Raw genomic sequence first — 25,952 nt, 5'->3', positions numbered from 1 at the left:
AGCGAGCGAGGGTTAGAATATTGTTAAGCTAACAGAAGGACACATTAGATTCCTTCCTTACGCGATAAGAACTTTATTTAGTAGATTAGCCTAAGGTCTTTGCTTGGGCTGCCTGTTTATCTGGTTGGCATTTTGAGTCGACTCGCCAAAGAGTAGTAGGAAGTAACACAGGAGTGTATTGTACGAACGAAGAACGAACCCGGAAGCCAAGACTCAATCAACCAGAGAGACCAAAGCCACCACACATATCCAATGTCCCCACATTTTGGGTTTAAATGATCTAATGTTTTATTCCCATCTTTCGCTTTCTCGCTCTCTTCACAAACAAACACATACACGGGCACAAAGCAAAAGTAAAATGAAAAGACCCCCCGAAGGGATACGGGCCACCGCCACCCAGGGTGGCTAATGACGACAAGGCTGTCGCTTTGTCTTTGGCGCTCTAGGAGCTTACGCGTTTAATGAAGACACATTTGGGAAGAGTTGGGCAATGCTTCGGGAATACACTATACAAAGAACCGATCGATTAGGTCCAAAACCCATCCGGTCCATCGAGTCAATCCCCGGCCGAATGTGTGCCCTAAGCTTTAATTCGTTTTTGATCGTAACGAGATTTTTTATATCTTATTTCCCTGAGCAAGTGTATGTGGGACTCCGGCAGTTCGAAACTGTTTTGTCGCTAGTGTTTATTGGAAAACATTTCGAGAGTTACTCGAGTGGAGCGGGAACACGTTCCCACCTGGGACCATAGATCGTTTGTCGTTAAAATGTTCCTCAGCCCCATTTTTCCGACGTCTAATTGCACGGAACTCGGACGCCAAGATTGATGCCCGCAAATCATCTTCCCACCGGTCCAAACGGTCGATGCTATTCACTATTTGTTGTGTTTCATTTCACTCCAGTCAAAACTGTGAAGAAACACGCAGGTGTATCTTCACGAACCGCACACTTCACGAGCGAACCTCTCACCCAAACGGCTTTTGGATGGACGTTTCCACCTCATTCGGTGGTTTGATCGAATGACAACCGGAACGAATCGAATTTGTAGCCTACGAACGCGGTTCATGAATCGTGACCGGCGTAAAGGAAGAAGCTTGAATCGAATCATCCGGTACGAAACTGCGTTTTGTACGATCCAATCGACTGTGGAAAATTGCATTCGCGCATCCCTTCTTCCATCAATCACTACGCTTTGTGGAATGTGATACAAAGAATCTTGGGAATTTGCGAGCTGTTCTTCCTTGGTTCGGTGCGGTGCACCGATTGTGTCTTGTGTACACGCTATGCAGATAAGCTATGCAATTGTTTCTTCTATAACACTAGAACTTCCAATAGTTAATGGTAATATTATAAACAATAATATATTTTGGAGTTCGTAGTACAGAATAGATATGCAAAGGCGAACAGTGACCTCTTTCGTATAATATAGGTACCACGCACCAAACTTCAAATTGTTAGTGAAAGTTCCGGTAGTTACGCTTACCAGACAAAACACTCATATCAACGAGTCTATTCCGGAACTCTAGCAACACACGAGAACCTCTCCTTTAAATTAGTGATGCAAATCATGCTTCTCTCTACAAGCACCAACGTTATTGTCCATCGTCCAAAGCAGATTAATATGTAACGCGCGTTGAAGATACATTCCCTGTTTTGGCATTTTGGACAGGGTTCTCGTTTCGTCGTTTACGCGTGTCTTTGCCTTCTAGGGACCATTAGATGCGAATCCTAAAACATTTGTCGCCACTATCGTTCCCGCCACAGTGTGCAAAAAAGCCAACTACAGATCGCTTTAGAAAACAACCAATCTGACGATCTGACGCTTCTTTACCGGCCACAACGGTCAAGATACAAGATCAAAGCAAAAATCCCGCACGAATCGCGAATCAAATTCCATTTCGTTTTTCTATTTGCAGTTTGTGGAGTGTGTGGTTTTAAGCTACTCCCAGGGTGGGAGCAGTCATTAACGTGTGTAGGGTGAATAAATTGGTCCGGGGTGGTCATTCCATGCAGATGGCCCGCTTCTCAAAGTGTTGCTGGGCGCAGCGTTAAGAGGAGGAAAGAGCAAAAACACAAGCGCTGAAAACTATTAGCCGGATTTGCATATCATTTACTAATCAAATCATAATCCTACCAGCTAATAATCGTGCGGTATACGGTTCTGCTGGATGCGCTGTGTCCCACGGTGCCTATGGGAAATCGGGCGGTGTGACACGGTGGATTATTGTTTTAGTTTCGATTCGGCTCGGCGTTTCTTCATAAAACCCGGGACGCCGCAGCATACGGACCGGTGCGGTAAGAGAATCTTTATGTGCCGCCCTGTATCGGGACAACTATTGCAATTAATGTCTAAGACACAGATAAGCGGTTGGAAAAAAGTAACCTTAGCCTGTGAGTTACTTTCCATTACTTGCCTTTGACTGCTTGTGTGAACCTGTCTTGGTCTGCCAACCGATTTTACTAGCCGGTGTGCGTCTTGTGCAACATCCATGTTTCTCGGGCTTTTGGAACTTGGTCTACCAACTTAGAAGATTGAAAGTCCAACGATACCTTTGTTTTCCCTAATAATTTGTATTATTTCATTTCCATTTTAGGTAACAGATACCCCTAACATTGGAAGAATCATGGAAAAGTTATGGTGAAAATGTTAAACGTGTAAACAAACACCTCCCCTTCAACTTTCAACAAGACATCGGAGCACAAAAACCAAAAAATGAACCGAACTTAATAATTTACAAATAGTAATTTCGATTAATAATTTTCGATTAGAGAACTACGAAAAACTCAACAAAACCACTCAACACCGTCACCTTTGCTCTCTTTTTCCACGGTGTGACCGACCGTGCCCCGATCGGTTGGATAATTTGATGATCTTGGGGGGAAAATTGAGATTTAGTTTTGTGGTTTTCGTTCATTTTATATTCTCGATGGTTTCTACCTCGCCCGTACGGGACGAGACCCTGATTGGTCTGTACCGTGACACTTGGAAGGTTTCTTTTGATTCTCCGTTCGTTCGATCGAATCGAGGATGGGTTGCCATGCTGGAATGTGTTTCACTTCATGCGCACCGGAAGCTGCCATCTAATACATCACGATTATGGTCGATCGGATTATTCTCTGTGCTCACACATGCGGTATGTGTTGAAAGTTTCCAAAAAGCGAACAGATACGTTCCTATAAGTTAAAAGATTTTTTTATTGACAAACTTAGGCTTCGTTCTATTTAACAGGTGTAAAATCATCGCATTCTTTCATTGCAGTGTTGCCGGATGAAATGAAACAAATAGGCACTAGTGATGGGAAAAATGGCCCCAGAGACGAAGTTCATAGTTAGCTTGCTTCAGAAATGTTTAAACCCGACTCTAGAACGTGTCCAATGACACGTTTATCTATGCGTATGAAATATCTATGCCAGTCCAACGTAGTGTAGTGCTTGTGAATCTTTTAAGGGTCATTCATATGATTGAGTGAGTGAACAGATGATCAGGAATCGATCTTCAAAAAGCAGTGGCGGACCATGCACTTTAAAGACCTAAAGACATTTCTTGGCTGATTCATGTATTTTATAAGATTCATAATCTTTGAAATAGTGATTTAGATTCGTTCATTCAGTAAATTTTTTTTTTCAGATTCATGAATCTGAATGAGATTTACCCATTTGAATGCCAAAAAACAGATGTCTATTAGTGATGTGAACTCCGAAGCGCACCAACTGCTCCAGAGGCGGCTGCATATCAACGACTCCAGTTACGGCTCCGAAAAGATCCGAATCATCTCCAGAGTCGGTTCTGGAGTCATCGTTTTCAATGGGCTTTTCTGCTCGAACCAGCAACATCCACAGGTCGGAATCGATTCCTATTGGTTCGTTCGCGATTCCGGGTCGATCCTTGAAAAGAATTGTGTGACACATCACCACTCATCCGCATCGGTTATTTCGTAACCAGCTCCGGAGCTGTTGGAGCACCTCGAAACGCACATCCCTAACATCTATTTCCTTACGATAAAAGCCAACACTTTCCGGGTTAGTATCGGATAGCAGCTCGACCCTTCAAACAGCCAATGCCGCACACCGCATCCCTTGAACCTTTTTTTTTTGTGCGTACGGCTGACTACCTGCTGCATGAGCATGAGCCAATTGTGCAACCGATCGATCGACCACCACAGATGGCACAGAATCCGCACCCGTGAAATGAAGGGAGAAAAGGCATTATTCTGGTGTTTGTGTCTTTTATTTCGCTTCTCCCGTTTTCCCCCCCCTGACCGGACGTCTTTACGATACATACGCACCGGTGCTGTGCGCTTTGTTCTACGCGATTGCGGACGTACACGGGACCGGGAACCCACGGGTTTTATGGACAGTCGTGACTTTTATGACCAATACGTCGATAACAGGGTGCCTTGTGAATCCGGCGGGGATTGTAATTTTGTTTAATTTTTCCCTCTTTGTTGTTTCTGTCGGTTCCAAGGGTAACCAATTGGTGGGAAATTGGTTTCTTTTATTTATTTTTTTTATTTTACACTAGAAAACCTTGAGCGAAATCTATAAAAAAGAGAAGTTTTTGAGGATATAGTTTTGAAAACAAAAACTTCTCCTTAATATGATCAGTAAATCAAGCTACACTTTAGCTACTAGTTTCTTGTTTGATGAAAAACCCCTCTCCATATTATGTTTCGGAAAACACCTGTCCAGGCAGGAAGACATTCGGTAGTTTTAGTATCGAACCGACCCAAAAAACACACACAAGACAAAATTCCCCATCAGCAAGCACACGGGCGCACACACCACGTTACGAATAGGTAGGTGTTGCCCTCGATCAGCCCATATATCGCGTCGTACCATCGAAGGTCAATTAGACCTTTCGTCGAGAGATGCCGGCCCCTTTGTGGTGTTGTGGCCGTTTTTTCCCGTCTCTCGTTTCCCGGCTCTTTCCGGTGATCCGGTGTGTTTGTCGGGGCCGATGGGCATTACCTTCTCCATCCATGGTCGATAACCATGAGTCACACACAGAAGTTACGATGAGCCAAGATAACTTTGCGCCCTTTTCTGATACCGCCTGCAGGTATGAATAGGCAGAAGAAAAATTGGAACCTTTTCCTTTCGAGACTATCGCTGCGATTTGGCGCCTTGTCGGACTACCACCGGTTGAGAGGAGGATCGCGCGTTAGTCTTGCGGGTGCGAATAGTGCAGCTTGAGAAATCTTCAAAATTAACCTTCCCCCAGCAGTAGCGCAGGGTTTTTGTGACACCCTCGGAACGCTGGTGGTAGAAATAACCCATTGGACCACAGTTCACAAACAATCCACACCGCCACCACACGGCGAATCATTAGTTTTTCCTCACCCAAGGGGTGTGTGTGTGTGGGTTAATTTTTGTTGTCGTTGAGGGGTTTCGTTTTTAAACACCACGAGATGAGGAAGAAGCGGAGGAAGAAAACGGCACAAAGGTAATCACATAAGTGGCCACTTCCGTCACGATCCGCGGATGACGACGCAAACCCGATTCGATTGCTTGTTTGGGTTACGCTTACCTTTAGCCCGAAAAACACTTGAAAGACCAAAAACTGCGACGAACCACACCGGTACATCAGGGAGAGGGCATCCACACTACGAAGTGCGTCGTGTGTCTGTTTGTATGTGATTAACACCGGTGGATGGGAGATGGTTTTCTCCTTACATCGTTTGGATGGTCCGTTTACCTTTCTTCCTCCCGTTTGTTGTCAAATTGCCCAATAGGAGTTGTGGTGTGTACTTTGGTGTGTTTTGTTCCGTTGGGAGTTTATTTTTTTTTGTGTGGTTTGAATGGAACATTAGGGGGCAGCTTTTTTCGGATGTGGAGACAGTATAGTGTAACGACGGGATGTTTGAAAATGATGGGAAAAAAGGTCACACCGAAACAGGGTTGTTCTGTTTTTTTTTTTTTTGAAGAGAGAATCTACCAATCGCTGTAGCTTCTTGTGGTTCAAGTGGATGTAATGTATTTTAATGTATGTTTTGAAAAATTTGGAAGATATACAACCAAGTTTGAAAGCAATCTCAATTTGTTTCGGATTACCCGCACGTTCTCGAATAGCTTGTTTTCGCCTTGAAGTGTGAAGAGTGTTCTAGCTCCACGGGTAGTCACAACTGGGGGTTGCTTTTGGGGGAAATAGCGGAAGTTGATAATGGACAAGTTAACAATAAACGCACGGTTTGGGTTTAATTTCACAATGCACATGCAGGACTTGACTAGTGATGGGTGAATCTCCTCGCGATTCATGAATTTCGAATCAGACGAAACAACACAAGTACAGTTTGCATTCGATTACGAAGATCTGTTACTGAATCTATCCAAATTTATGAGGATTTTTGAAATCTTTCAAGATTTATTAAAATTTGAAGATGTATGAATGTTTTGAGAGTCCACTCATGATTTGATTGACTCCTCGATGAAGATTCATCTGAATAACTCTTCTCAAAAGATTCATTAAGTACAACACTTACTTACTTAGTTACTTATCCGGCGCTATAACCGCTTCGCAGTCTTGACCTGCTGCAGGAGTCCTTTAATCCGCTCACGGTTGAGCTGCCAATCCATTATCGCGGCCATGCTGGGAGACGTACGCCAACGCCATCACTCCATCTCAATTTCAGCCTACCACGGCTCCTCTGTCCATGTGGACGACCTAAAAGCACTTTACGAACTGGGTCGTCCGGTGTCATACTCATGACGTGACCAACCCACCGGAGACTGGCGCGTACGGAGCATACAAACGCTGTCTCGCTTGTGCGTACGGTAAAGGATAGGCGTTTATGTTCGGCTTTGCACGAAGTTCGTGTGGACGTGGGCAGGATGTGGACGTCCCGTGTGTGCTCAGCCTTGAGGTTCGATATAGTCCCAATTTCGTTCATCGCGACAGGTGTTTTGAGTGGAAAAGTTTCCTCAAACTGTAGAAAGACCAGTTGGCAGCTAGGACCCTAGCGCGTATTTCAACATCACAACCAGCACAACACTAGGCTTGATTATTCTGGGATTGGAGATAATTTAAGGAGCGATTTTTTCCAGCATTTTTTAAGTAATATACAGCTAGACTAGAAGGTGACTTTTACGGAAAGTGTTTGCTAAATTTTTAAAAGAGAGAAAAGCTAAACTTGCTAAACTTTTCAAGAGCACTCAAATCACTATTGCCGGAGCTCAATTGACTTTCAAAGACAGAAATTCGTTGACTTTGTTCATTCAGCAAAGGGAGTTAACTGTATATTGCTTTTTTTCCTTCTTGTAGTTTAGCTTTTTAGCAGAACTCAGTGCTTGGAAAATCACTCAAATATCTCAAGAATCTCATGACGTGACTATCCCATTTAAAAAGTGTCACACTGTTAAGGGCACCAAATTGGTATCATCAACTTGTGGTTTGTACCGCGTGGAAGAGCTAAAGAACAAAATAATTAAACGTGTGTGCGTGTTTGGAAGTGTGGAGAGTTAAAAAGACCTGATAGGAATAATTTAGTTTTGGAGCAACATCACCTTAATTGGCCAACAAACACTGCCGACCTACATATCCGTGTTTATTCCGTACTATCACCAACTGAAACAGTTACTGGAGCGCGTTAAATCGCAACTTTAATTCTGGCGCTGATTCGTTTATTTATGGGTTGTGCAGTTTTATTTAATGTGTATATATTTCGAACTCCAGCGCTCAGTTCAATGCGAACCGTAAAAAAACAGGCGGAAAAAAATTCCGTTAAGATTATCGTGTCACACACATGATGAAGCACACCCTGGGAGCGACAATTCATATCGGTTCAAGCTTGACAAAAAACCTTCAAGAAAAATCATAACACTGGTGGCAGTAATAGTGTTAGTAGGGTGATAAAATGATTTAAAATAAAAAAAAAACATTAATTTATCTTCGGCAAAAGGAAAAAAGTCTGATCATGATCATGGGGTGTATTTTAGTGTTTTTCGCACATGTATCATTTGACCCAGTGAATAGTAAGGGAGTTTCTAACAACGGTACTCCGGTCCGGTCCAACCCGACCCAGTGAAATTTGTTAGGGGAAGAAGAAGCAGAAGAAAAAAAGTAATGATCATATAAAAATGAATTAACTTAAATTCGGCACAAACAGAAACACTGAAGCATGATGCGCTCGGAAAGCGTATCACAAGCGCACAATGAATTTATTATTTTACAAGAAGCGTATAAGTCATTTGTATTGGCCAATTCCTTTCTCGCCACTATCCTTACAATCAGCACGGGACTGAACGGTGATTTGCAGACTGTGAGGTGTAGCACATTTTTTCCCCCTGTCTAACAAACAGCAAACTGCTGGCCAGGCAAAAAATAGTGTTTAATAAACAATTAATAGATTAAAATGAAAGGCTGACAATATGACATATAACAGTTTTACTATTATCCACTGCCCAGTACGTTCGTAAACATGGCATCATCTACACATGACAGCTTCTTAGGAAAGCGTTTGGTTCATGAGCCAATTGCGCATTTATATCAACTAAATATATCATCTAGGCAAGCAGCAAACACACCCAGAATCAATTAAAACCGCATTTAACTCATGTAAGGGTGGGAGTGATGAAATTTATTTTTACTAGAAAATGGTAAGCGTGCGTAGAATAAGTGGCTTGTTTCAATGCGTTAATAAGCATGTAAGCAGCGCTGGTTTGGATAGTGTGTGGCGAGTGTGTGATAATCTTTATGTGAGCAATTTTGAGTGGAAGCCACAAAACAACAAACACAGCAGTTAAACGATGTATCTTGAAAGCTGATAAATGCTGTAATAATTGATTGCAAATTAGCGGTAATTAAAGTTTTTTTTGTGTGTGTGAAAATCACCACCTTTCTCGGCTTATATACATAGGTTAAGAAAAGAAATAAAAGGCGCTTATTGCCACCGACTGTACTTACAGCTACTTTAGTAATAGGTAGAAATAAGCCAGCGAGTACTTATAATGTACATCTACAATTTTTGCATACGCTAGGTTCCCTGTTTTGCATACAATCATTAGGGCAACTAGGACAAGAATCGATTGAAAACAGACACACGTAAAAAAAAAACGACATCTGAATGATAATTTATTAACGGAAATCTCTACCTAATTGACATTATTAGAATTAAGTTTGCATACTTCCTAAGTATTTCCTAGTTGTAACTGCTTTACGTAATTAAGTAATTAGTTTATGGAAATTGTGTGGACGATAAGAGAAAGCGTACTGTTGGAAGAATATTTCCTTGAGCGGTGTTGTATTCTTCACCATCATTCAATCAATACTCCTTTATTCGTACTATTACTCTTTTACAAATCATTTAACCGTTGCCCGCCGCTACCGTTTTGCGGTGCATATCCGGCACTGCCCGTCATGAACGAGATGAAGCGAGAACGATGAAGCAGTTAGCATATTAAGACCCCCTTTTTTGTGTTTCTACAAAGATCTAAACGCAAGACTACAAGCAGTCAGTGAAAATGTGTTGTACGGTGTGGAGTGAGCCGGACGGAACCGAAGTCAATGAAACAGAAAATAAACAAAACCGAACAAGTTTTAAACAATGTGCGGCCGTGTGTGTGTGTCTGGATGTTTATTTTTGTTTTGTTACACCTGGTGGGAGGTCGAAGGAGGATGTCACATTCATGATATGTTTGTACGGTAAGCAAACTAATGCGCCCGCACTGAAAGAAATTTTGACCTGGCCTGGAAGAAGCTGTTCAGATCAATGCCATCAGTGAGCCTATCGTTTATGTACTTGTGACATTGCTGCCCAACTCGAAGACGCGAATCGAATATCGGTCTGCGTCAAGGGATTGCGTTAGCTTGTCTACTCTTCAACTTAGCGCTAGACAGGGCCATCCACGACTCGGAGGTGGAAACTTTGGCACCATCTTCTGTAAATCAATCCAGATCTTGGCATGACATATACATCATGATGGAAAGCCTTATATGTCAACTGATATAGTTTCGGTACTCACATACGCCCCTGAGGCTTGGACATTGTCCAAAACTGATGAAACTATCTTAACCGCGTTCGAGAGGAAGATGCTCAGAAGGATTTTTGGTTTGTCCAAAATGAATTGGAGTGATAGTGTTGATGCGTCCGTAAACTCGTACGATCCAGCAGACTTCAGCAGATCACTAAATGCAGGCTTGGACATTGGCTGGGACATTGGCAGGCTGAGGCTAGGACATTGTCCAAAACTGATGAAACCCTCTTAATCGCGTTCGAGAGGAAGATGCTCAGAAGGATTTTTGGTTTGTCCAAAATGAATTGTAGTGATAGTGTTGATGCGTCCATAAACTCGTACGATCCAGCAGACTTCATCAGATCACTAAATGCAGCATATATCACAATAATCCTCTATGGACTTGAAACAATGAGACAGTTTCAAGCGACAGGATGTGCGTAGAAGAAGTATGAACCACAAGTTAGTTGAGCCTAACAGATATCCTGATGGTGGTCAAGGCCGGAAGGATAAGATGGTTGAGACACGTGATTAAGATGCCGGACTCATGTCTTACCTACAAGCAGCTCATCAACGATTCATTGAGAAACGTAACGTAGAGAACACACAACGACCTCGTTGACTGGTTCAAGTGGAGCTGAGCCTGAAGATTGGATGAAGCCGGGGATGGTGCAGAGCTGTCCTGGACAAAGTTTCCTGCAAAAGGATTGTTGACCTGACCATGGTTAACGTGACCTGGTTAACAGATATTTGGCCAACAGATAGGTCGAAGAGCTTCTAATGGAACACATCGAAAACCTCTCTTGGAATTCCCTGAAAATCTCGTGGAGTTACTGATACCAGGGAAAAAGTTTCTGCCTGCTAAAGATCCTGAATCTCTCGAAAACGTTTCAAAGGTATTGGACGTTATCACACAGAATCGTATGTGACAAACGCTACTTGTTATTTTCGGTCATTGTTAAACAAAATAAATTCATTTGAACGATAAAGAATATATTAACAGCGTATACTTTCAAGTTCAAAGTATTACAACATAAATAAATTAATCATATAAGTAATTATTAACATTTACAAAGAAACCCTGCACGTGGATCGCTTTCGTTAATTGCTCATCAATTTGGTGGACTGAGTTTGAATAAATTTCCGAACCGGTTCGATCGGATTCGTTAAAAAGGGTTATTTGTGCTTTCGTTCAAAACCGGGGTAATTTTCCCGAAGTCTTCGCTGACAGTTGTTTCGTTCAAAACCGATTGCATTTGGCGCTAAGCGCGAAGTAGTGCCGGAAATAACTTTAATAAATATTTACCGTATTTTAACACATTTCTTTTACGCACGAACGTTTTTACTGTTTCGCAACTGTGTCTAAAATTTAAAAAGTTCACATAAAACTCATAACGCAAACCGGGTAACTTCCATCCTCAATCGGAATGTTTACATTTTGTATCGTTTCCCCGGAGTTGTAAAAAAACCCGCCCGCACAAACACACTCTCACGTATCGAAGAAGTGGGGGTTGATGTTTACGATGAATGCAACAGCACACGCACACCATGCGAAGGCAGTCGGAGCTGTGCGCGAGATGGTTCGCTTTCACGTGCGTGAATCGAATACACCACTTTCCCGTTATCTTTACGCGAGTGTTGCCGCGTGGAATTGACGCGCAAGTGGGCAGCAGATTTTGGATGAGCCAGCCAAAGGGTACGCCTATCCTTGACGTCGTCCTCAAGGTCCGGTTGTCAGACTGGTGGAAACCCACGGGGTAAGTAACGGAACAGAAGGAATGTGGGTGATGTTTTGTTTGCCTTTATTTACGTAAGTGCTGTATACCGTATGCTGGCCAAGCATCGCGATGACAACGATTTCATCATCACAGGCAACAGACGATACCCACCCAGCTGATGTGACTTTCTCCTGAATTCCTTTGGTGTTTGTTGGTGAAGATCTGAATAGCGTGCCATTGCAGTGATGCGCACGAAGCAATTATGCTGAAAGTGTTGCTTGTTTGACACACTTTGTCAGCTCAATGAAGCACTTAAAAAAATAGAGTGTCCAGCGAAATTGTAACTGTTTGTAAACGGTTCCTTTTTGTAGATACGCCACCTAGCCAACGATACGTTCGTGGATGTTCCAGACTGTGTCTGCTGCTCCTCACACACGCCTGTGAGTTTCGAATCGCAACCACAAAATGTCCCTCCGAAAGGTTCTAAAGTATGGAATCTTCGGTAGTGCCGTGCTCGGGACGGGGCTTAGTTTACACGCCAACGATTACGACCTCAACTCGGTCGGCATTGTACGGCTTGGGCGTGCCGGCGCGACTGTATTCGACATCGCCACCACCTACAAAGCGAACCTGTACAGCCGCGAATGGACGGACAAGAAGTCGCGCGAGTACCTGCAGCTGAAAAGTGACACACATCGTGCGGCCGCCGAAAAGTTGCTCGAACTGTGCCGCACGAACCGTGGCGTGTACATAAAGGTTGGTCAACATATAGGGGCGCTCGAGTATCTGCTACCGCCGGAGTACGTCAACACGATGAAGGTGCTGCACAGTAATGCGCCGCAAAACCCGGTCGAGGATCTTTATCGCGTCATACGGCAAGATTTGCGCGTCGATCCGAACGAACTGTTTGAATCGTTCGATCCGGAACCGCTCGGAACGGCCTCCCTCGCGCAGGTACACCGGGCGACGTTGCGAGATGGGCGAGAGGTTGCGGTTAAGGTGCAACACCCCTACGTCAAGGGCAACTCCATCGTGGACATCAAAACGATGGAAGTGCTGGTGAAGTTGGTCGCGTGGACTTTTCCCGACTTTAAGTTCCAGTGGCTGGTGGACGAATCGAAGCGCAACCTGCCGGTCGAGCTGGACTTTGCCAACGAGGGGCGCAATGCGGAGAAGGTGAAGGAAATGTTCCGCCACTATCGGTGGCTAAAGATACCGGGCGTGATCTGGGAGTACACGACACCGCGCGTACTCATGATGGAGTACACGAAGGGTGGCCAGGTGAACGATCGCGAGTACATACAGCGGGAAAAGCTCGACCCGTACGATATCGCGAACAAGATCGGTCAGCTGTACTCGAACATGATCTTTCTGAAGGGTTTCGTGCACAGTGATCCGCACCCGGGAAACATTCTGGTGCGCCGTAGCGAGCAGAACGGTGGGACGGAGATAGTGCTGCTGGATCATGGGCTGTACGCGGAGCTGACCGAGAAGTTCCGGTACAACTACTCGAAGCTGTGGTTAAGCATTCTGCGCGTTGATCAGGCTGGTATGAAGAAGTACGCACAGGCGCTGGGGGTCGAAGGTAGTATGTGGGGATTGTTTGCCTGTATGGTCACCGGACGGCCCTGGAACTCGGTCATTCACGGTGTGGACAAGGTGAAGCAGGATGATGCTGAGGTAAGTGGGGGATTGTTTTGTGTGTTCTGGAAGCTTTTGTCTGCCTACACTACTAACCTATCCTTCCAAATCATTGCAGAAAGAATTGATCCAGAACGAGGGCAAACTGGTACTGCCACACATTTCCGACGTGCTCGAAAAGGTCGACCGCCAGATGCTGCTGGTGTTGAAAACGAACGATCTAATACGGGGCATTGAAACGACCTTGCGCACACAGAACCGTATGACCGCATTCTGGGTAATGTCCAAGTGTTGCGTAAAAAGTATCGGCAGCCAGGAATATCTTAGTGCGGCGGATACGTGGAGCAAGCTGGCCACCTGTCTGCGGGAACAATGGTGCATACTGAAGCTAAACCTTTATTACCTTTATCGGGGGCTGGTGTCGCTACATTTGCTGTCCGCGTTGAAGATGATGTTCTAAGTGGCGTGAAAGGAACAGAGGAAATAACAGATCCACTAGACAGACACACAAAAAACACTCAGGAACATACTTTGGGCATTGATGTACAGTGTTTAGCTTAATTCTGTGGGAGAAAAAATAAGGAAGAATCATTAGGAACTTGTTTTTTTTTCTAGACGAAAGTGTAATTAACGAACACAGAACCGCATCTTTTGTACGGTTTTTGGATACTCCTATTGTTTTCTTGTTTTGTTACCTTTTCATTATGGCAGGTTTCATATTTTGTGCCGCAATATTTATTACGATAGTTTGCCTTACCACACTTTTCATGGCCAGAGTGGTTGCTCGCTGCATAATTAGTGAAAAGTTAATTATTACATTCGAGGTATAGAGATATTGGACGGAATGGGATGGTGTACGGGTCACGGGTTAGTTCTAGCGCGGCAGAACGAACTGGTAATTAAGTGTTCATAGTACGTAGAAACAAAAAATGCTTCCGACCTGTTAATTTCGCTATCGTGGGGGCAATATTGTGAAGAAATAAATAAATGGTATGTATGTAAAATGGCGACTTTGTACACGGACGAGTCTTGATGATATGTGCGGAATTTAATTTGAGGCTTCGATCAGCTTTGTTTGGTCTTATTGTTTGCAAGTGAATTATTGGGTAGGCCGCAAAGATCCTCAAAGTTTACCGGGGGGATATAAAGGTATTCTTTTATATTTGAATTCTTTGGAGTTTAAAGAAAATACGGACTGTGTGCGGGAAGAGCCTCGGACTTCATTTCCGTTAATGTTGCTAGAAGCGAAGGATTATTTAAAATTTCGGAGCTGAACTTGGGCAGTGTTTCGAGATATTCTAGACTAATAGTCACACCATTTGGGATATAATATTGAATGGATTTTATTGATAGAATAGGGCGCATCAATTGTCTGCAAAGAAACCATTCCTTTCTAAATAACTTGGTAGTCGCAAGGATAGGCACCACAATTTGAAGAGAAGATCTGCAAGAACCAAAGAATATCTCTCCTCCCTGCAGCACATAATTCAAAACCAGCCACTCTCGGTATTTTTTTTTTTTTTATTCAATAAGAACGGCCAGGCCGTATTGCTACACTCTCGGTATTTAATGTACCGAATTTTCAATACCAACAGTACACATGTAGATCTCTAATGGACACATTTCGAGGTTTATGACTTTGAGGTAGCCCGGTGGAATATTTGGTAGTGGCGCCGGTTCCACACGACAGCTTCAGCAACTTCGTGCGAATGCCTGGCTCGGTCAACAACATACTCATGGGGAGTAAAGCTACTCAAGGCGCTTTAGATATTTCAAGTTGTATGTCTTTTAACCTTCGAATACCCCCAGAGAAATAGAGACGTGAGTGCGATGATGAATACATCTGAACAATAAATCCCCAGCTCTTCTCATATAAAGACTCCATAAAATGGTTTAAAGTCCTGACAGTAATCTTGTAGACTGTCGATCACTACACAAAACAAGATAGCAATCTAGGGCAGCTAAGGAAGTACTTCCTTAAGGAAGTACTTCCTTAAGGAAGGAAGAATGCTCTATTGCGAGATTGAATATGATAATTTGGAAGAACAGTTAGCACATTCCACGCCAAGATGATTCCACCAAAAAGAACAACAAATGCTGCAACGCCGAAAGAAAAGAAGAAGAATACCCCGGAATGTTGATGACGACTTAATATTCAAATGTTCCACACGAAGCAAATTAAACAGAGCGATTTTTGTGTAATGTTTTGGGTGTAATGTATAGTCAAAATCGTTCGTGTATCAATACAAACGGGTAGCTAAACTAGAAAGATCATCAAAATGGCTAAAAATCATGTTTTCAATCAAAAGAAGCCATACGATTGGATACCGAATGTTGCAGTTCCCTCCGTCCACCGTTGTGTAGACTTTCGGTAGGATTTGAATAAAAGAACTAAAACATAATTGTTAACAACAATTTTTGGTGAAAACTCGACCGCAAATCGATTTCTAACCTTGTTAAATTAATTTTTTTCCTCTCCAAGATTTCAAACAGCATGGCGCTTTTTGTTGTAGCGTTTTCTTCCTCTTCGCTCTGTCAACCGAAGCGCACGGTACGGTTTTGACAGTTCGAAACAGAAAGAAAAACCGCGAAAGAACATTGCATTCGCCCGTTCGTATTTTGCAAAGCAGACCGTGATTTGTGAATTTTCTTCGCCCTTTTTTCAAACCTATCTTCCCGCTGGTGGGAATAATAAGCAGCAAGTGTTATTTTAACGGTGCCCGACAAGCGAACGCGGACCGGTCAGGTGGAAGAATTTATCGGAACGTAACAGCACCCGAATTCTACCCGTAATCGTCATGCCTACACAATGGGCACTGGTTAACAAATTTTCCCTACCGGAAGAACTCTCACTAAGCATCACGTATCTGCAGCGAGCTTTGCGGGATTGTGTTTTCCAACATCAGGTAAGCCGATGGAAATCCCCACGATCTGTTGTACTATCGAAACAAAACCGACGAACGGATGATTTCACCAACATGCGACATTGTTGTCCGCAAATACAATTTTCTTCAACCCACGGGTACGGGTGTACGGGGAAAAATGCTAAATTAATATTTTCATTTCCATTGTTTTTCCACCCTTGTTGACAGGTTTTGGCTTCTAAAATCAATAATTTACCGATGTACCAGGTAGGCCAAAGTTTATAAAAATGCACTTTTATATAAACTGGGAAAGCAGGGCCGACAGCAAAAAAAAAAGAACAAAAACAGGGGAAAATATTCACAACTGTCACATTCAAGAAACGATATTAACGCCTAATCACTAATCTTTTCCGTATGTACTTTCTTTTGTGTTTCTTCACCTTTATGCGCCGTATTTTTTTTTTTTTCGTGGAAACGATATGCTGCGTTGCACCGTGTAGCGCCCCAAAGTCAAACAATACATGCTGGAGCTGGAACGGGAAATGCTATCGATCGGCGAGGAACAAGAAGGTTTGGTACGGCAGTTGTCCGAACGGGTGAAACGATTTCAAATGACGATACAGTCGCAACATCGGGTTACGCTATGTGACGATCTGCTGTACGGGTTCGTGTCCCGGCAGCTTGCTGGCCAGCACGAATCGATCGTTTTCAAAAGTACACCGAAACACATTTCCCCACGCTGGAGTGCAACCGAGCTGGCTCAGAAGTACAGGTATGTGTCATCTACTTACGATCGGTTACCAGCAGCCAGTATCTACATCGCATTATTTCTCTTTTTAGCCTGGAAACGATCCTCGAAACGATCGATTTAAAGGAAGAGGAAAACAAATTGGAAATTCAACAATCACTCGATTTAAATCCACCCGACGACGATGATAGCTGGATTCCAGTGACGTCAACCACGAAACGAAGCAACAAACAATCCAAATCGGTCGCGAAAACTTACACAAGACCTTTGCCAACAGCAGAACTTAGCTTTCGTGCTGGTTTCAATACGAAACCGGCCCTATCACAACCGCCCGTTGCCACAAGCGAGCGTGCGTTTGCAAGCATTTCCGGCGAAAAGTCTATCATCGCCGAGAAAGTGAAAAGCGAAAGTAAGTTAAATGTACCGAAGGAACCAATATCACGCGGGACGGTGGAAAAATTCTCGGAAGATGAACAGCAAGCGACCCTGTCGGTAAAGACAGAAAGTTCAGCGAAGGTGGAAGGCGGTTATCGTGGTGTTTGGGTACCGGGATGCCCGGGACGGCCACCCAAGGCAGCAAACTACATATCCGCCGCTAAGTTAGCCGGGATCCAAGCACGGCGCGCATCGGTCCCACTAGCGAAACCCATCGCCCAAAGGCGTGCCTCGAAACGGATGGAACTGTTGGCGGAGAAAGTGAAACCAGCCCAGGAGCAGCTGTCAGAATCCCCCGGCGAGGATGAAGATCAACTGTCCGAGGTGTTGGAAATGTCGGCCGCCATTCGACGCGGACGTAGCAATCTTCTGCAGGCGCTGAAAAAACAGAAGCGTGGTCCTGGAAGACCACCGAACATAGACCACCAAAAAGCTTCAAAGCGTGGTCCCGTTCCCGGCGGTAGCAAGCTCGTGAAACACTCGTCATATGCTTCGTCCGGTTCTTCACCGAATTCTCGTTCGTCCACACCGACCTGGGGAACGCGCCAGCATTCGGAAGATTCCTCCGATCGCCGGTCGTCCTCGACCGAGTACCCTCCACTGAACGATCCGGGCGAAACGCTCGGGTTCGCGGCGACTAGCATCTATGACATGGGACAGGATGGATTTCTGCGTTACCTTGAACTGCACACACCGGCAGAGGCACAAGCATTAAAGGAGCGGAAGCGGGAACGAAAGCGTCGCAGCTGTTACAGCACGGAACGGAAAGATTTTCACTACGGCAAGCTGGATTACTACGAACAGCAGCAACAGTACCAGGCTGTACGTGCCTCTAAGCGAACCCATCAGCGCCCGGTCCTATACTCACCACCGGTGGCTGCGATTAAGAAGCGGAAGCAATCAACGCTAGCCGTCTGTAACACGGCCACAACTTCGCTAGTCCGACACCGACCACAGCCGGCAAACATTTTCGCTGCAATGGACAAGCGAACATGCTTCGTTTGCTTCAAAAGTGGTAAGTTCGAATCCAGCAGATTCTGTATAAGAAAGTCAGGATGTGATCTCAATTTTGCGATCTATTTTCTCAATCCCCCTACAGGTACAACCGATGAATTGAGCGCTTGCATGAACTGTTGCAACATATACCATCTCAGCTGTCACACGATCAACGAACAGTCCGACGCGTACCGCCATCGGGATGATCTGTGTCCTGTTTGTCTCGAATCGGACGACCTTAGCAAATAGAGCGCAGGGACAGGGTGCTTCAGTTCTTACTTTCTATTTTCTATGTTTTATCATACTGTACTTTAATGTTCTTTTAAGTGTTTCGTTTAGCGTTAGGTAAGATTTGTCTACGCTCAGAAATAGCATCGGGACGAGGAGCTGCAGTAGTACGCAATGTTTTGTGTGTATATTGTTGAATTAATGTATATTTTTATAAGTGTTTGCGTAGAATGAGCGTGTGCTAGAGATGCTACACACACCTTTCCATGCGAGTTTTTAGTTTTAGTATAAGTGAAAAATGATGGTAGTTGACACTTTTTGTTTCATATTCAATAAACACTACTCAATGCCGTAATAAGTTACTAGCGATACTGAAGTATCGGTGGAGAATGCTTAAATAAAACTAGAATAAATCATTAAATAGTAATCGAGATTCATTTTTCCGGGGGGTCTGGTGTTGATTACTGAAAAATTTGCAATTTACGATTTAAGAGGAACGCGTAAATGAAACGCCGACAACGGCTCACCTTAAGCTAGTTGTAACACTCAGATCACAGGATAACCCAACGGAAATTGTTCTTTTTTTTTAAATCATGGCGCATTTCTGCTGGATGGATCTCTTTACCACGTGCGATTTGCGGTTGAGCAAAATTTGTAATCATCTTCGAGAGGGTTACATATTGTGCGAAAAAATGATATGCAGAAATAGATCAAAGGAATTGAACGTAATCATCTTGCGTTAGAGGAATTCTTGGCAGAGAAAATTTTTGCTGCTATGCTTGTTAGAAAATGTGTTTGAAAACCCGTAGAACTTTATGGGAACTGTGGAAAAGTGAAGAAAAACTCGGATAAATAGGACAACCTTTAAGAATGGCCAGTTGAGGAGATATATTACATGAATTTCTCAAAAAAGTAAATCATACACGTGTAACTGCCCGCAGACATTCAATTAATCAGTATTTTCGAGACGTGTACAGTAATTTGGGATAATAGAATCCAATACTTCAACTGGTGAGACGGAGCAGAATTGAAGCGCCCAGTACAGACTCCGCTTTGTATTTTGAGCAACAGAGTTCCAACCATCATTTTTGATAACGACCACCAGTGCCTACGAGGAAATGTGTTACCGAGAGCGCAGTCTGGTCGCAGGCAAAATATTCACACTCCGAGAAAACGGATTATCAGGAGCATAATACAGTTCCATGACTACCCCTCCAGTGTTGTGCTTAATGCATCTTCTGCGAGAAGTCAAAATAGACAGTTTACACTCAAAACATTGATGCAATAATCCATATAGATTCATGAATTGCTATTGATTTTTCTTCAATCATGATTCTTCAAAACAAAAATTCATATTCATTCGTTTAGTTCAAAGACACTGTACCCTTCACACACAATACTCCAACAAAGGAAAAAATACACTATATGCATACGTTATTTCTTCGCCTTTCTTTCTCTTTTATTCCTTCTTTCTCTCTCTTCGCTTCCACTCAGCATCTGTTCCCCGGCATAGTTGTTGTTTCCGGAGCAAATAAAAAAAACATTCGCTCAGCTGATCCTTGCCCGTTAATGTACGTAATACGCACACTAATCAAAAAGATTGCTGCATCATCACACCACACACGAAAATACGCACACACAGCATCGTACAATTATGCACCAACAAGCACTACGCGCGAGCACAGCAAATGTACCACCAGAGACTGGGGCACATCATGTCGCTTTTCTACCATCGTCAACAAGGACGATAATTACGGCATGATTGTACCGCCAAGCATACGGTGCCGTGTGGTGGGTTGACGACGATCTTCCATATGATGCTTCTTACTGGAAGAAGGTGACCGGGCGGCGGTAAGAGAACAGCTTCCGGTAGCGCTTGTGGTGGTATCGCTGCACCAGCGGGAATCGGATCTTCGTGTTGTGGAACTGCTTGATGTGTGCACGACGCGTCTTGGACGCAGGGATCGCCTCCACCTTGATGATCTATAAATATAGCATGAAAACAGAGCAAACCATTAATACATGGGACAATTTGTTGTGTTTGTCGCTTGCGATGGAAAGAACCAGTACCTGGATCGAGTGGGCACGGGCACGATGGCGCGAAGCCATGTCACTGTAGCACTGCGTGACGGCACCACCAACAGTTAGGTCACGGTACTCGCGGTACATGTTGTGCGTACCGGAACGCGAATCGTAACGCAACCAGATGCCGAAGTTCTTCACCTTCAGCGGCGTCTTCTCCATGATGCGCTTCACCGACACGATCTCACCGGTGGCCTTCTTGAACTTGCGCAGCTGACGCAGGAAGTACCAGAAGCGCGACTTGGCCACGATGTGGTCCGGGGCGAAGATGTGCATCTTGAACAGCGGAGGGTTCTTCTCCTTCTCCGAGGGCAGCTTACGCCCGATCACCTGGTATTCTTTCAGCTGCAATTACACATCGAAGTGGATTAGTTAGGTGTGGATAATCGATTTGTGGAAAAAGACAAGCAAATAACGATGCAAATTATGCGACCCGGCAACATCCATCCACCTCGTCAACAACATGGTGTTGCGGAGAAGTTGCTGATGATGGTAGTATTGCTGACCCGCTGTCACTTTGCCGACGATGAACACAAGTCTCGAAACAAGTGCAATTTCGTTGCGTTTAAGCTCCGAATACATCACGTTCCACTGCCAGCTAACGAACGGCACTTATATTCATCGAAATTTGCATCCCTTGCAGTAGGAATTGTTGTAAAATTATAAGAAAAACAGATATTTACCACTCCTTTAGCTTTCATCTTGACTGCGCTTCGTTAAAGAGGAAACGGAAAAGGACTTTGACAGCCACACATTGAACTGTGGTTGACAGTTTGGGACGAAACGTCAAATCGTGACGCGGCCGTGTTGCCAATTATAATTAAAATTTAAAAAAATACAATTCAAATTATTATTTTTTGCTGAGATTGATCAGAAAAGTAAAATGTACTGTTTTAGCAGTTTAAATTTCAATAAAAAAAAACAATTCAACAAGCAATAAAATAGGATAGTTCAAAAGTAATTCAAGTTGTAATATTTGCACATGCATTCCACGAACAATTCCCAGAATCGACGACAACAAACCCCGTTCATTTTGACAGTTGGTCATTTGGTGTGCAAGCGCAAGTGGGTGGGAGCTGCATTCAAGATCTGTTTTCCCCCAGCACCGGTTTAGGCAAAAACAAACACGGATTGCATCTTGTTATCTTCGACGAATAGTTTCTGCTTCTTTTATACAACAGGTTCGAGTGTATCGACATTTTACAAAATAAAACTGTCTATCAAATCCTTCGGTTGAAAACACAAAAAAACGGCAAAATGGCAAAACGTGTACAACCGACGTGGCAAGCACCGGAGGAAAAACCCGCACCAAAACTGTACCTTTACAACAGTTTGACCAGGCGGAAAGAACCGTTTGTACCGCGGGACGGTCGCAATGTGCACTGGTACAGCTGTGGTCCAACGGTGTACGATGCGTCCCATATGGGGCATGCCCGGTCCTACATTAGCTTCGACATTCTACGCCGGGTGCTGAGCGATTACTTCGGTTACAACGTGCTGTACGTAATGAACATCACCGACATCGACGATAAGATCATCAAACGTGCGCGCCAGAACTATCTGTACGAGCAGTACATGCAGCAAGCGAAGGACATGCCGCTGGAGCGGTTGCTGGATGATAGCAAGGAGGTGATGGCTTCGTTTCGGGAGAATTTGGGACGTACGACCGACGCGGACAAGAAGACGATGATGGATCGTATGCTGGAGAAGTTGACCGCGGCCGTAGACAATCTTTCGCTTGCGGTGAAGGACGGAAACGACGACCGTATCCGGCAGGCGCAGGATCAGTTTCTGCAAGATTCAAAGGATCCGCTGGCGGATCTGCTGGATAGCAAGCAGGGATCATCGGTAACGGAGAATGCAATCTTCGAGACTTTACCCCGCTACTGGGAGGATGCGTTTCACAAGGACATGACGGCACTGAACGTCCTCCAGCCGGATGTGCTTACGCGCGTCAGCGAGTATGTGCCGCAAATCATCGTTTACATTGAGAAGATTATTGCAAACGGATTGGCGTACGAAGCGAACGGCTCCGTGTACTTCGATGTGGCTGGATTCGATCGCCGGGAGCAACATCACTACGCGAAGCTAGTTCCCGAAGCCTATGGAGACGCGAAACAATTGCAGGAGGGCGAAGGTGATCTTAGTGTCGGTGCAGACCGGCTGACGGAGAAACGTTCCCCGAACGATTTCGCCCTGTGGAAGAGCAGTAAAGCGGGCGAACCGTGGTGGGATAGTCCTTGGGGACGTGGGCGACCCGGCTGGCATATCGAATGCTCCGCAATGGCTTCGGACATCTGTGGCGACTACCTGGACATCCATACCGGTGGTGTTGACCTTAAGTTTCCGCACCACGACAACGAGCTAGCCCAGAGCGAGGCACACGACGGAAGTTCCGAATGGGTCAAGTACTTCCTTCATACCGGCCATCTCACGATCGCTGGCTGTAAGATGTCCAAATCGTTGAAAAACTTCGTCACGATCCAGCAGGCACTCGAGAAGCATACGGCAACGCAACTGCGGCTTGCGTTCTTGCTACACTCGTGGAAGGATACGCTCGATTATTCGGACAACACGATGGAAATGGCGGTACAGTACGAACGCTTCCTGAACGAGTTCTTCCTCAACGTGAAGGACTTGACGCGTCACGTGCAAACGGGCCCGGCACGGGACGCGTTCGACCGGTGGGGATCGGTCGAGGCGGAACTGCAGCAAAAGTTTGCGGATGCACGTGCGTCCATCCACGAGGCGCTCTGTGATAATGTTGATACGCGCACTGCGCTGGACGTGCTGCGTGCGCTTGTTTCCGCCTGTAACGTGTACATCAAGGAGCATCGATCGTCCGGGTTTAACTCGCTTTTGTTGCGACGCATTGCTAGCTATTGCACGGACCTGTTGCACATATTCGGCGCCATTAATGGACCACGCGGTGGAATTGGTTTTCCTATAAGCGGCGGATCTGCTGGTGATGGCATGGGTGGAGATGTAAGAATGCTTACCATATTAATGTATATTTCAAGCTTACTAATCGATTACTGACCTTGTTTTAGCTCGAACAAACCGTAATGCCGTACTTGCAAGCGATGGCCGAATTCCGCAATGCCGTACGGGAACAGGCGCGTGGTTTGAAGGCATCCGATATTCTTCAGCTGTGCGATCAGCTGCGTGACGATGTGCTGCCCGGTTTGGGTGTACGGCTCGAGGATCGGGAAGGTGCTCCAGCCGCCCTGAAGCTAGTGCCGGCCGAGGTGTTGCTGCGCGAACGCGAAGCCAAGCGTGCGGAAGAGAACCGTAAGGCGGCGGAAAAGGAACGCAAAAAGGTGGAAGCAGCTGCTGCCCAGGCCGCTAAGGATGCGCTGCGTAAGATCAATCCGATCGATATGTTCCGCAGCGAGACGGACAAGTATTCGGCGTTTGATGATGCGACCGGACTGCCAACGCACGATACCGAGGGAAAGGAAATAAGCAAGGGTCAGCTGAAGAAGTTGCAAAAATTGCAACAGGCACAAGAGAAACGTTATCAGGAGTATTTGGCTTCGAAATAAAAAAAAGATTCCCTTTAGGTGACATTCAAACAGGAAGCTCTAATAAATGCATTTTTTAAACGTACCCAAACATCTTTTTCGGATGCTGTTGAGAAACAACCTTAGCAGGGTGTCGATTCAGTTCGTTCTACGGTACGCTTCGTGTGTTTTTCGCAGAAAAAAATTGTTACACATCTTTAAACTTCTTGTTTGCTTTAATATTTATATATATATATATGCATAGAGGGGGGCGTATATATAACATAACACGTTACTAGTATGCGTGATTAATCGCTGGGAAGGATATACACTACACACTGCTGCTGCTACCTGGCATTCCTTCATTTTCACTGCGCGCTCAGTTTTGGGATGCAGAATTTCCGATTGCCCCAAAAATTAACCGTGGTTCGATTTCGACAGTTTCGATAGTTTGGACGATTTGTTTAGCAATTACTTCATGCACCACCGGTGGAAGAAACCTTCGTTCTCTTTCTCTCTCTGCTACATGATTGTTTAATTTACCAAAACGCGATTGCGTTTCCCTTTTTGCCAGCTACTAAACTACTAACCCATTGCAAACATAAGCAAATATGGATTGTAAATCGAACAGAAAAACAAATTGTTGGAGGTAGTTTAGTTATTACAGGAAAAGGAGTCATCCGTGGCCCAGGTGACCCGGGCCAGATGAAGAATGACAATGGGAAGCTTGTCGATGGTTATGATTCACCCGAAACCGAACGAGGTACTGTGTGTGTGTGTGTTTTACCGGGAACAATCGATCGGGATAAAGGACCAAAAACTGGACTTTCCCTTTGTATAAAATCCCTTCCCTTACGGTGGTGAGCGTTGGGGTAACAGTGTAAATGTAGTAACGAGGATGCGTTATTCTTCGCCGTTGGTTTATGAAGATCCGAAACCTCCGCCAAGCAGGTACGTTCGTTCCGTTGATGTTCGCTACACAAAGGGATCAGGTCCCCAGCACATTGGGCTCTCTGCTACTCCGCGGTGAGATTCGAACGCATCCATCCGACAGCATACTTTATGATATAAACAGGATGCTTTATTATTATTAGTTTAGTATATAAAAAAACACGAACTGGACCCACAGGTAGATAATAACATGGATGAATTGTACTTGAAAACATGGCAAATTGGGAGTAGCGTGGATGTTCCCACTAGCGACGAAACCTCCTCTATAGAAGGTGTTTGCCGCTCCGAGCCCTTACCCCGAGAGTCATCGCGCGTTTGAGATTGGTGGAAAAGCTTTTCCCCCAAAATAAAAACAGCCCTCAACCGATCGCGTCTAAATGTTGCAATGGTCGACCGTTATTGTGTTTTTTTCTGCTTTGCAATGATCCGGTGTTGCTGTTATTTCGTTATCGTTATCTCCTGATTGTAACATGCTTGATCCTTCCTGACTCTGTTTGCTTATCTTAGCTTTTCTGATTGCGATCCTTCGAAGCATTGCGTTTTCCTGCTTTTGTTTTGCTCGTTCTCTCTCATACAGCCTTACTCTTTCCGTTAAACACTAATATTGTAACGACTTATAAAATTAACCGATAGTCACTATATAGTAGTAATAGTACACTGCATTGAATGGTAAAAGTTTCAACTAAAAAAAAAGCAGACGGCACTGGTTTGAGGCTAGGGTTCGCAATGCCTGAAAGTATGCAATTATTTTCACGTAGACTATCACGCTTTTTTGGGGGGGCGGAGAGGAGAGAATGTCGACACTACTCAGGGCAATATCTAATGATGACCCAGGAAG

The 25,952-nt window shown here is 44.6% G+C and overlaps 4 protein-coding genes across 4 annotated transcripts; 3 read left to right on the top strand and 1 right to left on the bottom strand.

Annotated features, from left to right (window-relative positions):
• Window positions 1-12,131: 12,131 nt before the first annotated feature.
• LOC128707828 (aarF domain-containing kinase 1) lies at window positions 12,132-13,767 on the top strand. The gene is made up of 2 exons (XM_053802787.1): window positions 12,132-13,346; window positions 13,426-13,767. The coding sequence occupies exons 1-2, from the start codon at window positions 12,132-12,134 to the stop codon at window positions 13,765-13,767; spliced, it is 1,557 nt and encodes a 518-aa protein (XP_053658762.1).
• A 2,338-nt stretch (window positions 13,768-16,105) lies between these two features.
• LOC128708430 (uncharacterized) lies at window positions 16,106-18,599 on the top strand. Its single transcript, XM_053803408.1, has 5 exons — window positions 16,106-16,213; window positions 16,400-16,438; window positions 16,672-16,943; window positions 17,012-18,369; window positions 18,454-18,599. The coding sequence occupies exons 1-5, from the start codon at window positions 16,106-16,108 to the stop codon at window positions 18,597-18,599; spliced, it is 1,923 nt and encodes a 640-aa protein (XP_053659383.1).
• A 1,773-nt stretch (window positions 18,600-20,372) lies between these two features.
• On the bottom strand, window positions 20,373-21,384 carry LOC128708261 (60S ribosomal protein L18a). Its single transcript, XM_053803221.1, has 3 exons — window positions 21,344-21,384; window positions 20,649-21,005; window positions 20,373-20,561 (listed from the first exon to the last, which is right to left on the bottom strand). Exons 1-3 carry the CDS (start codon window positions 21,359-21,361, stop codon window positions 20,403-20,405), a joined length of 534 nt encoding a protein of 177 aa, XP_053659196.1. The 5' UTR covers window positions 21,362-21,384; the 3' UTR covers window positions 20,373-20,402.
• Window positions 21,385-21,917: 533 nt separating this feature from the next.
• Window positions 21,918-24,205, top strand: LOC128708259 (cysteine--tRNA ligase, cytoplasmic). Its single transcript, XM_053803220.1, has 2 exons — window positions 21,918-23,645; window positions 23,711-24,205. Exons 1-2 carry the CDS (start codon window positions 21,918-21,920, stop codon window positions 24,203-24,205), a joined length of 2,223 nt encoding a protein of 740 aa, XP_053659195.1.
• Window positions 24,206-25,952: the final 1,747 nt, after the last annotated feature.

Source organism: Anopheles marshallii, chromosome 2 (assembly GCF_943734725.1).
Source record: "Anopheles marshallii chromosome 2, idAnoMarsDA_429_01, whole genome shotgun sequence".
Classification (NCBI taxonomy): domain Eukaryota; kingdom Metazoa; phylum Arthropoda; class Insecta; order Diptera; family Culicidae; genus Anopheles; species Anopheles marshallii.
Note: the sequence above shows the minus strand (reverse complement) of the source record. Positions and strands in the feature narration are given on the sequence as shown.